Raw genomic sequence first — 14,097 nt, 5'->3', positions numbered from 1 at the left:
GGAATGTCTTGAATCTCAAAGGAGGAAGTATCTGGGACTAAGGATAAAATAGATTAAGTTGCAAAATGTAACACATCCAGGAGCTTTGTTCCATTTGTCACATATTTGAGACACAACAATAACTTTAGGTAACTTTTCTAGATAATTATATGTTAACTCTGAAATCTCATGAATAGCCTATAAAATGTGAGTTTTAAACCCCATTTTACAGATCATAAAATTGAGTCTCAAAGAAGTTAAAAACTTTCACTCAATTCATCCACCTCAAACTGACCCCAGGTCTCCTGGGTACAAAAGCCATATCTAGTGTTTCTCAAACTATTTAAATAAAGGAGCACTTCTCCCCGGGTGTCCATGGGTCAATACTTGTTAGGAAAATAGTAAAATGAGAACTACTAACAAAATAAGAAAAACTAAAATACAACAGAATAAACCCATGTAAAAAAGTTATTGGAGTCAACACAGTTAAAGTTACTTTCTCAAATTGCTATAAAGAGTACAAATGGTTCCCCACAACCTCTGTTCTTATTTGGACCTGGACTGACAATAAACAATTTGCTAACCAGCACCTGCCCAGGGACTATTAGTATACTTTGAGTAACAGTGGACTCTGCTTTCTTCCGCTTGCTTTCTGCTAACTGCCCCATATTACTCCAGGGCGTTCCCCATTACCTGATGTTCTCAATTAAAGAAACTGTTTTGTCTACAGAGAGCCCTGGTGGCACTGACTCTGGTCCCCATCACCCACCAAATTTCTATTTCGACAGTTTTTCCTCCAGGTCTCTGGACAAACTTCCATCAGGATCCTCAGAAATATACCTTTTGTTAGGAACTGGACCTTCCATTTATGCCACCTTAATGAGATACCTGGCTCCATGAGTCACTTCTGGAGAACAGTCCGAGGAATTTATCTCAAAGGGGCAAGCAACAACAGCCCTGGGGGATTCCGTTAGAGCTTTTCTTTTCCTCCCAATACACACAAAAGACACTCATCATCACAGAAAGTATGTAACTGTGTTTCTAAGTGGAGGAGTGCATTCAGTGGTTAACACTGTCAGAGATTCAGTGCACAACTGCTATACAAGTAAGTGGAAAACAGCTGCTTTATAAAATTCTCTTTGGAATTCAGCATAAGTAATTCTGGTTCTAAAAGGAGAATACAGTAGTCATAGATTTTATTTAAATAATTTAAATTTTTATTTTTTCAATGAGAAATTAAAATAAGAGAAACTCAACTTTATGACCCCTGTGGAAACTGCGGCCTCAGCAATATTTGCTGAGAATAGAGACACAGACATAGAAACAGACTTGTGGACCCAGCAAAGGGAAGAAGAGGGTGGGACAGATTGAGAGAGTAGCATTGAAACATATACACTACCGTATGTAAAACAGATAGCTAATGGGAAGTTGCTGTATAACACAGGGGCCTCAGCTCAGTGCTCTGTGATAACCAAGAGGGGTGAGACGGGGTAGGGGATGGGAGGGAGGTGCGAGAGTGAGGGGACAATGTATACTTATGGCTGATTCGTGTTGTTGTATACCAGAAACCACACAACGTTGTAAAGCAAGTACTCTCAAATTAAAAAAAAAAAAAATTAAGAGGAAAAAAAAAAAAAGATTTTCACCATAGAATGGTCATTCTGGGCACCCAAAGAAGACCTTCCCAGCAGAGCCAAGAGAAGTGTGGATTGTCTTTGGCAGGCAAAGCCACTGCTAAGCTTGTGTAACTGTAGCTATGAAAAGGAAATAAGAAAGAAATGACTTGATATTCAGGTTTATGAGGCTCTTAGCCCTTTGCCCACTGATATTCTTCAAATGTGACCCATTTGTTGAGGGAAAGTATTGGGAAGAGTCAGAATCCCTGAGCCAGATAGGGAAGCATAAATGGGATGCCACTGAGCTCTAGGAAGACCCATAGGTAGCCAGTAGAGAGGAAGGGAAGGGCAAGAATCAGTTGTTATATTATTCATATAACTACGAATGACATGGTCCAGAACCAAGAAAGCAACAGATACTATACTTCCTGACTTCTTTTGGATTTGTGAAAAATCTTCTGACGTGGGTTGAAAGAAAACTTATACTTCTCATAAATATTTTGAATAACTGAAAATCTATCCACTCTTCATTTTTACTTAATGAAAAATAGTTACTTAGCTCTAATGTATGACCAAAATGCCTTTAAATACTTTGCAGATGTCATTTCTTTTATCTCACAACAAAGATGCTATATGGGGACAATTATTCTCATGTTATAAATTAAAAAAAAAAAACCTGGAAGTCAGAGAGATTTAAGTGTCATGTGCAAGTGTCACTGGGAGCATCTGAGTTTTCTGTCACCAGTCTCCATGACCGCTGTCAGCACAGACTGAAGCTCACACTGTGTGCACAGTGAATGCAGGATTGGCCCCCCTTAACTCTGCTTAAGTCAGAAGGCAAAGAGTACACATCCTTCTCAGTGTTTGGCTCAATCCTCAGATGAGAGTATGTTCAGAGGCTAAGAGGAGAAATGTGACTGACGGGAAAAGCATGCCACAGGTGGAATGGGCAGAGATTCTGTGAATGTTAATTTTGGAGAATGGAAGGCAGTGGAGGTGTGCTGGCTGTATTCAAGTATGTCAGTGTTTTGATACCGAAAGGAGATGATTTGTGCCATTAAAACTCACTGAAGATCAAATGATAAAACTAAAAACATATTTTTCATGATAGAGCTAACACCCCTGGTAGTAAGCTTGCTTGTCACTAGAGTAATTTAAATGTGTTTAATGTAGACCAATCAGAACACATTCTTTAATGAGCCATAGATTCTACCTCACAATTCATTCTGCCAAAGAACTGAGTTCTGCCACTTGAAATACTGAATACTTTCTTATTCTAAAGTAATAAATTTTTTAGAAATTAAGAATTTTGAAGACATTTGTACTGATATTTATCATTTGTGTTAAATATTTCAAGCTTTAAGAATTGAAATAATATTGTTAACATAAAATTTTCTATGAAAATTAGAACCAATAACACTGAATAGAAAATGTCAATGCTATATGACTCTTAAAAGCACAAGTTAAAGGAAGCTAAAGGAGATGTTTTATTTATTTTTTTAGATATTATTTATTTTTTAGCTTATCAATTGGGGAAATATAACTTTCTTTTATAATTTTCACTCAATCTTTAGTAACCATGAAAATATTGCATTGGAGTGTAGTAATTTGTTTATTCTTATAATTTATCATTAATTCTGTTTTCTCAAGACTACCTCAAAACACAAAAACTTTCCATTTGTCACAACACAGTGGCAAAACATGAGAAGGTACTAAGCTCTTTACTGAAACTACAGCCAAGAAGTCAACAAATGAAGATAGTTTAGCATGTTGATTCAGTATTTTCTTTATTGTGAATTATGGGGATACTCAAATTAGAGCACGGAATATACTTTTGAATTATGCCTTATATATCTAGGAATGTGCGTTTTGTAATGCTATCCTCCTGATGCTTTACCCAATTTGTGGGATTACAACAGTTCTGACAGTTAAAAGTTGTGAACAGCTATGTGTCCAAAATTAGTGGGTGATTAAATTAAGGGCTAGTAACTCATTATCATGATATCCAGTAACTCATTATCACTAGTAACATCATTATCATGAGATCTCAAATATTATGTGAGGAATTATAATGTGATAAACTTTTTATGAGTTTCCCTGGTGGCTCATTGGTAAATAATCTGCCAGCCAATGCAGGAGACACAGTTTAGATCCCTGGGTTGGGAAAATCCCCTGGAGAAGTAAATGACAACCCACGCCAGTTTTCTCGCCTAGAAAAGTCCTTGCACAGAGGAGCATGGCAGGCTACAGTCCATGGGAGCATAAAAGTGTCAGACAAAACTTAGTAACTATACAACAACACAGTTTTTACATGAAATGCAAAGAAAAATAATCACATTAAACTTACATATACAATATCATAGAAGTTGTATTAAAATATATTGTGTGTGTGCTCAGTCGCTTCAGTCATATCCAACTCTTTGAGACCCTATGAACTGTAGCACACCAGGGTCCTCTGCCCATGGGATTCTCCAAACAAGAATGCTGGCATGGGTTGCCATGCCCTCCTCCAGAGGATCTTCCCAAACCAGGGATCTAAGTGAAGTGAAACTCACTCAGTCATGTTCAATTCTTTGTGACGCCATGGACTATATATAGTCCATGGAATTCTCCAGGCCAGAATGCTGGAGTGGGTGGCAGATCCCTTCTCCAGCAGATCTTCCCAACTCAGGAATCAACCAGGGTCTCCTGCGTTGCAGGCAGATTCTTTACCAACTGAGCTATCAGGGAAGCCCATCCAAATATATTAGAAGAAAAAATACATAGGAATAAATTACCAAGTTTGTAATAATTAACTTGTGTAACAGTAGCCAGATTTCAGAGGAATGTTTCCTTTGAATTTTCAAGTGTTCACCTTCAATGTAATTATACAATTTTCATTTAGAAACAGCACAAACAATTATTTTCCTTACACCACTCTTACAGACTTTTTGTACATTAATAATATGTTTAATGTCTTTCTTCTCTACAAGACTTGGTTTCTCTCAACAAGGAACCTAAATTTTATTCATTTCTGGTTCCCCGCAGTATATTCATTATATTGTATAAATCATGCATGAATTCATTTAGCAAGCTTTTCTTTAGCACAGTTTGTTCCCAAGCACTATTATCTGTGACACAGGGATAAAATGCATCATTGTTGAGGAGAATGTATATTAATTGGGGGTAGCAAAATGTAAAAATGCAAACAACAACAAAAACCATAACCCAGGTATCAACAATGGCAAACTAGACAACTTCAAAGTGTGATATCAACACAAAGGAAAGTTTTCTGATTGTCCCTTAGAAGGCAAAGAAAGCTTTGCAGATAAATGAATCTTAAGGATGAATGAAGTCATCCAGGGTAATCACAGTGGGAGACTGGAGGGCCATCCAAGTGAGAGAGCGAAGACTGAGGGCCAGAGAGGGTAGAGTGCACTGAGGGGACTCTAACAAGTTCTGGAAGTTGGATTAGTGCAAGTGTGGATGGAAACATCCTGAGAGACAAGCAAAATGTCCTATGCAGGGGACACATCAGGAAGTGTACACTGTCCTCTGCTAAGGAGGTTAGGTTTCCTCCTGCAGGCTGGAGAAATCATGAAAGTCTTAAAAGCATGCCTTTGGTATCACCCTTTTAATTGAGCAAGAGATCACCTTGGCAGATGTATTGTGAATTATAAGGACACAAGAATGAAGACAAGGAGGTAAATAGGTGAATAAAATAAAGAGGAAAAATGAACACAGTCTCAACTAAAGCAGGGACACTAGCAGTGGAAGTATGGAGATGGATAAATAAATGGGGAACAAAATTGTAGATAAAATCATTAGGATTTTATTAGATGCGGTACAATGTGAGGAATAAGACGAGGACCACTCGCATATTTCAGACACAAGAGATTGGGTGGATTGTGGTGGTATTCCACAGATTCAGAACACAGGAGGAGTGGTCCAAGGAAGGGATGAGTTTGGTCTGGAGGAGGCTGAGTTAGGGTATTTCTTGGATCCTCAACTGGAGACTTTCAAACAATTATTGAAACTATGCATCTGGATAGTAGAAGAGAGTTCTCAGATTCAGAGTTAAAGAGGTGTTTTAAAGTAAATGGTGGAAAAATAAGAGAATAAAATTGAGACTGCCAGAGAGTGAGGTTGAATCATTCTTTTTTATGTAAAAAGCAAAGAAACAAAAAATCGAAACATCATCTACAGCATCATAGTTACAGACTGGGCAGAGGAAGTAAACACTATGAATGGCTCTAAGGAATAACCAAAGAAATTCAGGAACAGCTAAAGAAAACTGGAAATGTGTAGGAAGAAAGCATAAAACAAGTGAACATTCATATTTCCTTCAACAGGAACAATTCCCAGAGGACATGGAGGTTGGGAACCACACCAGTGTGACAGAGGTCATCCTTTTGGGGTTAACAGAAGATCCTACACTTTGTGTCATCTTCTTTGTGGTCTCTCTAGGCATTTATGTCATCACCTTAATAGACAATATTAGCATAATCACTTTAATAAGAAGCTGCTCCCACCTTCACACCCCCATGTACTTCTTTCTCAGTCACCTGGCTTTTGTAGACATTGGGTTTTCCACATCCATCACACCTATCATGATTATAGGACTTCTGAAACATAGATTGGCCCTCCCAGTTACTGGCTGTGAAGCCCAGCTTTGTTCTGGGGTCACATTTGGGACAGCTGAGTGCTTCCTGCTGGCTGCCATGGCCTATGACCGCTATGTGGCCATCTGCTTGCCCCTGCTCTACTCCACTCACATGTCCTCCAGAGTCTGTGTTCTCCTGGTTGGGGTATCCTACCTGGGTGGGTGTGTCAATGCTTGGACATTTGCTAGTTGCTTACTGACTCTGTCTTTCTGTGGGCTGAATCAGGTAGACCACTTTTTCTGTGACTTCTCCCCTCTGTTGAAACTCTCCTGCTCAGATGTCTCCACTGTTGAAATTATCCCTTCCATCTCTTCTGGCTCCATCATTGTGGTCACAGTGTCTGTCATCGCTCTCTCTTACATCTGCATCCTCAGCACCATCCTGAAGATGCGCTCCACTCAAGGGAGACACAAGGCCTTCTCCACCTGCACCGCTCACCTCACCGCAGTCACTCTCTACTATGGAACGATTACCTTCATTTATGTGATGCCCAAATCCAGCTACTCAACTGAGCAGAACAAAGTGTTGTCTCTGTTCTACACAGTGTTGATCCCCATGTTGAACCCTCTCATCTATAGTCTGAGGAACAGAGACATAAAGAAGTCCCTGAGAAAGCAAGTGTCAGAATATATTCTTAGGATATATTCTCATCATTTCAGATGACCTATAAATTTTTGTTTACTGGTAGCATATCAATTGCTTAAATTGAAAACACAGTAATTCTTCTTTAAAATTTTATTGAAGCATAGTTGATTTATAATGTGTTAACCTCTGATGTGCAGCAGAGAGACTCACAGATACATATATATATTCCTTCTCATATTCTTTTCCATTATGGTTTATCACAGGATATTGAATATAGTTTCCTGGGCTATACAGTAGGACCTTGTTGTTTATTAGTCCTATTTTTACTAGTTTGCATCTGCTTGCTAATCCCAAACTCCCAATCCTTCCCTCTCTCACTCCCCTTCCCCTTGGCTAGCACACGTCTGTTCTCTATGCCTGTGAGTCTATTTTTGTTTCATAAATACATTCATTTATGTCATATTTTAGATTCCACATATAACTGATCTATTTGGTACGTATACTACATCATTATCCATTCATCTGTCAGTAGACATTTATGTTGTTGTCTTGGCTATCGTAAATAGTGCTGCTATGAACATAGGGGTGCATTATTTTATTGAATTATAGTTTTGTCTGGGTATATTCCCAGGAGTGGGGTTGATGCATCATATGGCAACCTCCATACTGAGGAGGTTTTCAGAGGAACCTCGATACTGTTTTTCATAATGGCTGTATGGAAAACATTATCACTTCTAACTCTCAATTTTATATACTTATAAACCAACTGGGAGATACCTTAAAATCAGGAAAATGATAGTAATAATTATTACTATTATGTATTAACACCTGTAGCTACCTTGGATTTTTCTTTATCTCTCAAACAAAATTTGTACTTACAACATTCCAGGCCCTATGTTAAGCACACTGGGATACTAACTGGTTGACTTCTCATAAAAATCCTATGAAGTAGTACTATTATTTCTATTTTACAAATGAATCATCTGGGGCACAGAGACGTCACATAGATTGCTCAAAATCATGCAGCTAGGAAATTGTAGGACCACTGTATGAATCCGGAAAACCTGGCTACAAAACCACTATGCTTCTCCATTTAATTTTCATAGTAATCTCATGATGCCGATGTTATAAATTTACCTCAATTTACAGATGAGAATATCGAGTGCTAGAAAGTACCAATAGTTTCTCTGGAGAGATATGAACTCAACTGTTCTAAATCTAACAGCATCAAGTCCTCTGATTCCATGCCCTTGACCTAATCTCTGAGCCACCATCAGTCCAAAGACTTCAGCACTGTTATTGATCTAAAGGATCTAGCAGGATCAGCAAGCCTAACCTATTCCTTTGCTTCAGTCTTCTGAACAAGCTCTACCCCCAAGAAGATCTAGATTTTGAAGACTACAAAACAAGGAGAAGAATGTGAAGACTGTATTGATCTTTATCTACCTATACAAAATAAGGTCTGGATACCACAATCACATGATATGACTGGAAGTCCATCCCTATTTAAACACATTAAAAGCAAATACTTCCATTTCACACAATGTAGTCTTCCTTATATATAGGAATTTTAAGGGTATCTTAAATTCTAAGCATTGCAATTAATATGTAAACAACAATCATAGTTCCATAGTCTAGATTTATAGAGAGATTAGAATCTAATTAAAAGCTAAAAATATTGTCAAAGATTGTACTAATGTTATTTCTTGCATAATAATGCACCCTTCTAAACATCACCACTGGAAAGGGTGAGGAGAGATTTTTCTGGAATATAGAAACTCTCAACAGAAGCAAATATGAGGCAACTCTTTAAAGCATCTGAAAGCAACACTTAGATCTTAAGTCCTTGTCTCAGCATAATGGAGTGAGAGAAGGAAGGCCTGGAAAACATAATTGAAAAATTAACAAATGGAAGATGTTTATAATATACTGCTATATATTATCTATATGAAACAAATATTAAAGGCCACAGAGATCATTTAAAACACATGACATTATTAAATGATGGGCAATGGGACCCATTATTCTCCACTCACAGCACACCTTACAAAAATGTGTGGTGTTTTTGCCTTCCATAGCAACCAATTGGAAAATAATATATAGTCTAAATATCCAGATACCAACTTGCTGCTCTATTCTTTCATTCAGTTGTGAATTCTAACTGCCTGGAGGAGATGTCAGACTTCACAGATTTAGGGCTCATTTCCAAAACTCTGCCCTCCCTTCAGACACCAACTGCAAGCAATGGGTCTCCAGGGCATCCACACTTCTGTCCAACTTGGCTACAAAGTCAGGGAGTCCCACAACCCTCTTACAGGGTTGATCATTTGCTGGGATGGTTTACAAAACTCTTGAATACATTTGCTTCCATTTTTCCAGTGCATCATAAAAGATATTATAAAGGAATAATAATGTCTTTATTAAGACAATTAAAACTTAACTGCCACATGGAGAGATACGATGCACTGGGTCTGAAAGGAGGGAGCAGAGCAGGAGCTTCCATCACCAAGAAGTTGGGTTATATAGCCATTCCAGCAAGTGGATCTGTTCACCAACTTAAAAGCTTTCCACCAGATAGTTTAGTATTTTATGGAGGGTATGTAATCAATCTCCAGCCTCTCCATTCTCACTGCAGAAATGGGTGTAAAATTCCAAGCTTTTCATCATGATTTGATATGATGACCAGCCCTCATCCAGAAGCTATACAGAATCCTACCAAGGGGGATTCCAATAAAAGACACCCGCCCAGAAATTCAAAGGGGTTTAGCAGCCCTGTGTCAGGAACCAGGGTTAAAGAACAAATATTTGAACAAAGGATGCTTCTAACACCATTGTCATTCAGAAAATTACAGGAGTTTCAAGCCTTAAGTTAGGATCTGGGGGCACAGACCAAAGGTTTATTTATATTATGTCACAGTTCACCCCATGGTTTGTGACTATGGACCCTCACACCAAATGGCCAAAAAAGAATGAAATTCAATTCAGTTCAGTTGCTCAGTCATGTCCAACTTTTGTGACCCCAAGGAGTGCAGCATGCCAGGCTTCCCAGTCCATCACCATCCCCTGGAGCCTGCTCAAACTAATGTGCATCGAGTCAGTGATGCCATCCAACCATCTCATCCTCTGTCATCCCCTTCTCCTCCAGCCTTCAAACTTTCCCAGCATCAGGGTCTTTTCCAATGAGTCAGTTCTTCACATCACGTGGCCAAAGTATTGGAGCTTCAGCTTCAGCACCAGTCCTTCCAATAAATATTTGGGACTGATCTCCTTGCAGTCCAAGGGACTCTCAAGAGTCTTCTCCAACACTACAGCTCAAAAGCATCAATTATTCAACCTCAGCTTTATTTATGGTCCAACTTACATATCCATACATGACTACTGGAAAAATCAAAGCTTTGTCTAGACGGACCTTTGTTGGCAAAGTAATGTCTCTGCTTTTTAATATGCTGTCTAGGTTGGTCATAGCTTTTCTTCCAAGAAGTAAGCATGTTTTAATTTCATTGCTGCAGTCACCATCTGCAGTGATTTTGGAGCCCCCCAAAATAAAGTCTATCACTGTTTCCATTTTTTCCCCATCTATTTGCCATGAAATGTCGGGACCAAATGCCAAGATCTTAGTGTTTTGAAGGTTGAGTTTTAAGTCAAGTTTTTAACTTTCCTCTTTCACTTTCATCAAGTTCATTTAGTTCCTCTTCATTTACTGCCATAAGGGTGTTTGTGGAGTGGCCACAGGACTGGAATTTCTCCTGGCAATCTTGATTCCAGCTCGTGCTTCATCCAGCCCGGGATTTCACATGATGTACTCTGCATATAAGTTAAATAAGCAGGGTGACAATATACAGTCTTGATGTATTCCTTTCCCAATTTGGACCAGTCCATTGTTCCATGTCCGAGTCTAACTATTGCTTCTTGACCTGCATACAGCTTTCTCAGGAGGCAGGTCAGGTGGTCTGGTATTGCCATCTCTTTAAGAATGTTCCACAGTTTGTTGTGATCCACACAGTCAAAGCCTTTGGCATAGTCAATAAAGCAGAGGTAGATGTTTCTCTGGAACTCTCTCACTTTTTTGATGATCCAACACATTTGGCAATTTGATCTCCAGTTCCTCTGCCTTTTCTAAATCCAGCATGAACATCTGGAAGTTCATGGTTCATGTACTGTTGAAGCCTTACTTGGAGAATTTTGAGCATTAGTTTGCTAGCATGTGAGATGAGTGCGATTGTGCAGTAGTTGGAATATTCTTTGGCATTGCCTTTCTTAGGGATTGGAATGAAAACTGACCTTTTCCAGTCCTGTGGCCACTCCACAATAGCCAAGACTGAAAACAAACTGACTATCAACAGAGAAGTAGAGCTAAGAAGAACCTGAAATTGATTCTTAACACAGTCAAAAGGGAAGTAAATTAAAATAAAAGACTTAATGCTATGCACATAATAGAATAGCTTATCTTTTTTAAGTGACAATATCAATCTGGGTAAGGACCCAGAGTAACCAGAACTGAAATACAAAGTGGGTAGGAATGCGAAATGGTACAGCCATTTTGAAAAAAAACAAGTTTTGCAGTATCTTAAAAACATACACTAACCATAACACTCAGCAATTACAATCCTAAGATTTTGTCAAAGAGAAATAAAAACACATGTCCACACAGAGACCTATATGGAGATACTTCAGAAGCTTTACTCGTAATTGCCAAAAACCAGAAAATCCTCAAATATGCATCACTGACTAAACAGGTATAGGTTCTACTTTCATGTAGTGAACATGTTTGAGAGGATTATAACACAATCCAGACTATCTATAACCTGTCATTCACAATATTCATGACATCATTCAAAACTGCTAAGAAATTTAAAAAAAAAAAAAGCTGAGAAAGGGGAAATATATGGCCTGTACTCAAGATAAAGCGTTGGAAATCAACCTCAAGGAAGACTGAGAACAAAAATATAAGCTTCCATCTCAGGAAGCTTATAAAGGAACAAAAATAAATAAGAAAAAAGCATATGGAATTCCCTGGCAGTTCAGCGGTTAGGATGTGTGCTGCCGCTACAGGGAGCACAGTTTCAACCTCTGGTGGTGGAAGTAAGATCCACAAGCCACACAGCATGGGCAAAAACTATATGTGCATATATGAGTAATGAACAAATCAAAGAAATCAAAGAAAAAGAAAAATGTTCCATAGAGAAAATAAATTTGCAGTTTCATTCATTGAAAAACCCATAGGAGTATTAATCAAGGAAAAGCCAAAATTTTTAACTATCTAAATAACACATGAAAAAGGGGGCATAATTATACATTCTATATATATTAAGATGGTTAAAAACAGATATTATGAACAGTTTATATTAATAGATTTAGTAAATAATGAGAAGTAAATATTTTCTAGAAAAACACAATGAGAAAAAGAAAAAGTCTGTAAAAGAAAAACAAATGTCTTTCTCCAGGTTGGGAGGACAGATATAGAATAATCTAGCAATCAATTTAGCCGGAAACATTGTTTCTTCAACTTTTATGCAGCATATTTAACAATGTCATAATGATCTAATTTTTCAGTAATCAACAATATACCCAGACCTGAAATGCTCTTCCTACCTAATGCAAGAGGCACTCAGTCTCTAGATTGCCAGCATTTCATGACAGCATTCAATTTCAGATTAGTCCCTCCTCTTACTCCCACCACAGAATCAGGAACCCGTTCAGAACTGAACCCCACAGCACTTAACCCCTCCTCGCTATCCTTCACTAAGAATCCAGATCTTTCAAAAGGCACATGCTTTCTGTCAACTGTCAGGAGACACATGGTAGTTACTGAGAGAGTCCTCCCTTTCTACACTGACTTGGTAAACTTAATTTTGTTGGACTATACGTATATTTCCAGTGACCTTTGACTGGCTAAGCTTAAACACAGTAAGTTCACATGCTTAGATTTAACTTGTGGAACAAAAATGAAAATTAGTGGAATTTAGGATAAGAATATGGTAGGCTTCATAAGGAGACTATGGATAAATGAAAGTAATTGAAATCAAGAAAGTAGAAGAAATTTGAAGTCAAGTTGTCAGTTGAAATATTCAAATGATTAGAAGTCGCCTTCACTCATGACAAAGATAGAGATGGAAAAGAAAATGATCATGCAGGCGTTAAAGTCCTCAGGGGATGAGGAAAACAAGGAGATCAATAACAGACAGGAGGTCCCATAGCTGGAATGTCATGACTCTCAAAGGAGGAAGTAGTTGGGATTGAGAATAAAATAGAACAATTTGCAAAAGGGAACAGGGCTCTTCCCAAATCTGGCGAGTGTAACCTATCACAGTCAACACTTCTGGGCACTTCATTCCATTTGTCACATATTTGAGACACATCAATAACTTCAGGTAACTTTTCCAGATAATTATATGCTATCCCTTTGAAATCTCATGAATAGACTATAAAATATGAATTAACTCCATTTTACAAATCATAAAATTGAGTCTCAAAGAAATAAAACAATTTTAAAGAATTCATACACCTCACACTGAACCCAGGATTGTGTGCACTCAGTCGCTCAGTCATGCTGGACTTTTTGTGACCCCATGGACTGTAGTCCGCCAGGCTCTTCTGTCCATGGGGATTCTCCAGGCAATAATACTGCAGAGGGTTGCCATGCCCTCCTTCAGGGGATCTTCCCAACCCAGGGATCAAACCCAGGTTTCCTGCATTGCAGGTGGATTCTTTATCATCTGAGGCACCAAGGAAGTCCAGGACTCCTGGATACAAAAGCCACACCCAGTATTTCTCAAGCTATTTAAATAAAGGATCAGTTTTTACCAAGCATCCACCAGTCAGTACTTTTTAGGAAAACAGTAAAATGAGGACAATTGAAAAAAAATAAAAACTAAAATGCAAAAGTATAAACCCATATTAAAAATCACTGAAGCCAGCACCATTAAAATTACTTTCTAAAATTTTTATAAAGAATATAAATGGTTCCCCACAACTCCTGTTCTTATTGGGTCCTGGACTGACAATAAGTAGTTTGCCAACCAGCACCAGCCCAAGGACTATAAATACGCTTTGAGTAATAGTGGACTGTGCTTTGTTCTGCTTACTTTCTCCTCACATACTCATATTATTCCAGAACCTTCCCCACGACCTGATGTTTTCAACTAAAGGAAATTTTTTGCCTACAGAGAGGAAATTAGAGCCCTGATAACACTGACTCTGGTCCCCATCTCCCACCAAATTTCTATTTCAAACTTGGTTTATTCTCCAAGTTTCTGAACAAAACTTCCACCAGG

The 14,097-nt window shown here is 38.3% G+C and overlaps 1 protein-coding gene across 1 annotated transcript; it reads left to right on the top strand.

Annotated features, from left to right (window-relative positions):
* The first annotated feature begins 5,944 nt into the window (after positions 1 to 5,944).
* On the top strand, positions 5,945 to 6,901 carry LOC128059825 (olfactory receptor 491-like). Its single transcript, XM_052652110.1, has one exon. The coding sequence runs from the start codon at positions 5,945 to 5,947 to the stop codon at positions 6,899 to 6,901; it is 957 nt and encodes a 318-aa protein (XP_052508070.1).
* The last annotated feature ends 7,196 nt before the right edge of the window (positions 6,902 to 14,097 follow it).

This window comes from Budorcas taxicolor, chromosome 15 (assembly GCF_023091745.1).
Source record: "Budorcas taxicolor isolate Tak-1 chromosome 15, Takin1.1, whole genome shotgun sequence".
NCBI classification, from domain to species: domain Eukaryota; kingdom Metazoa; phylum Chordata; class Mammalia; order Artiodactyla; family Bovidae; genus Budorcas; species Budorcas taxicolor.
Note: the sequence above shows the minus strand (reverse complement) of the source record. Positions and strands in the feature narration are given on the sequence as shown.

What these genes read in the sequence shown, in the direction of transcription:
- LOC128059825 (XM_052652110.1), top strand. Translation starts at nt 5,945, where the DNA reads ATGGAGGTTGGGAACCACACCAGTGTGACAGAGGTCATCCTTTTGGGG.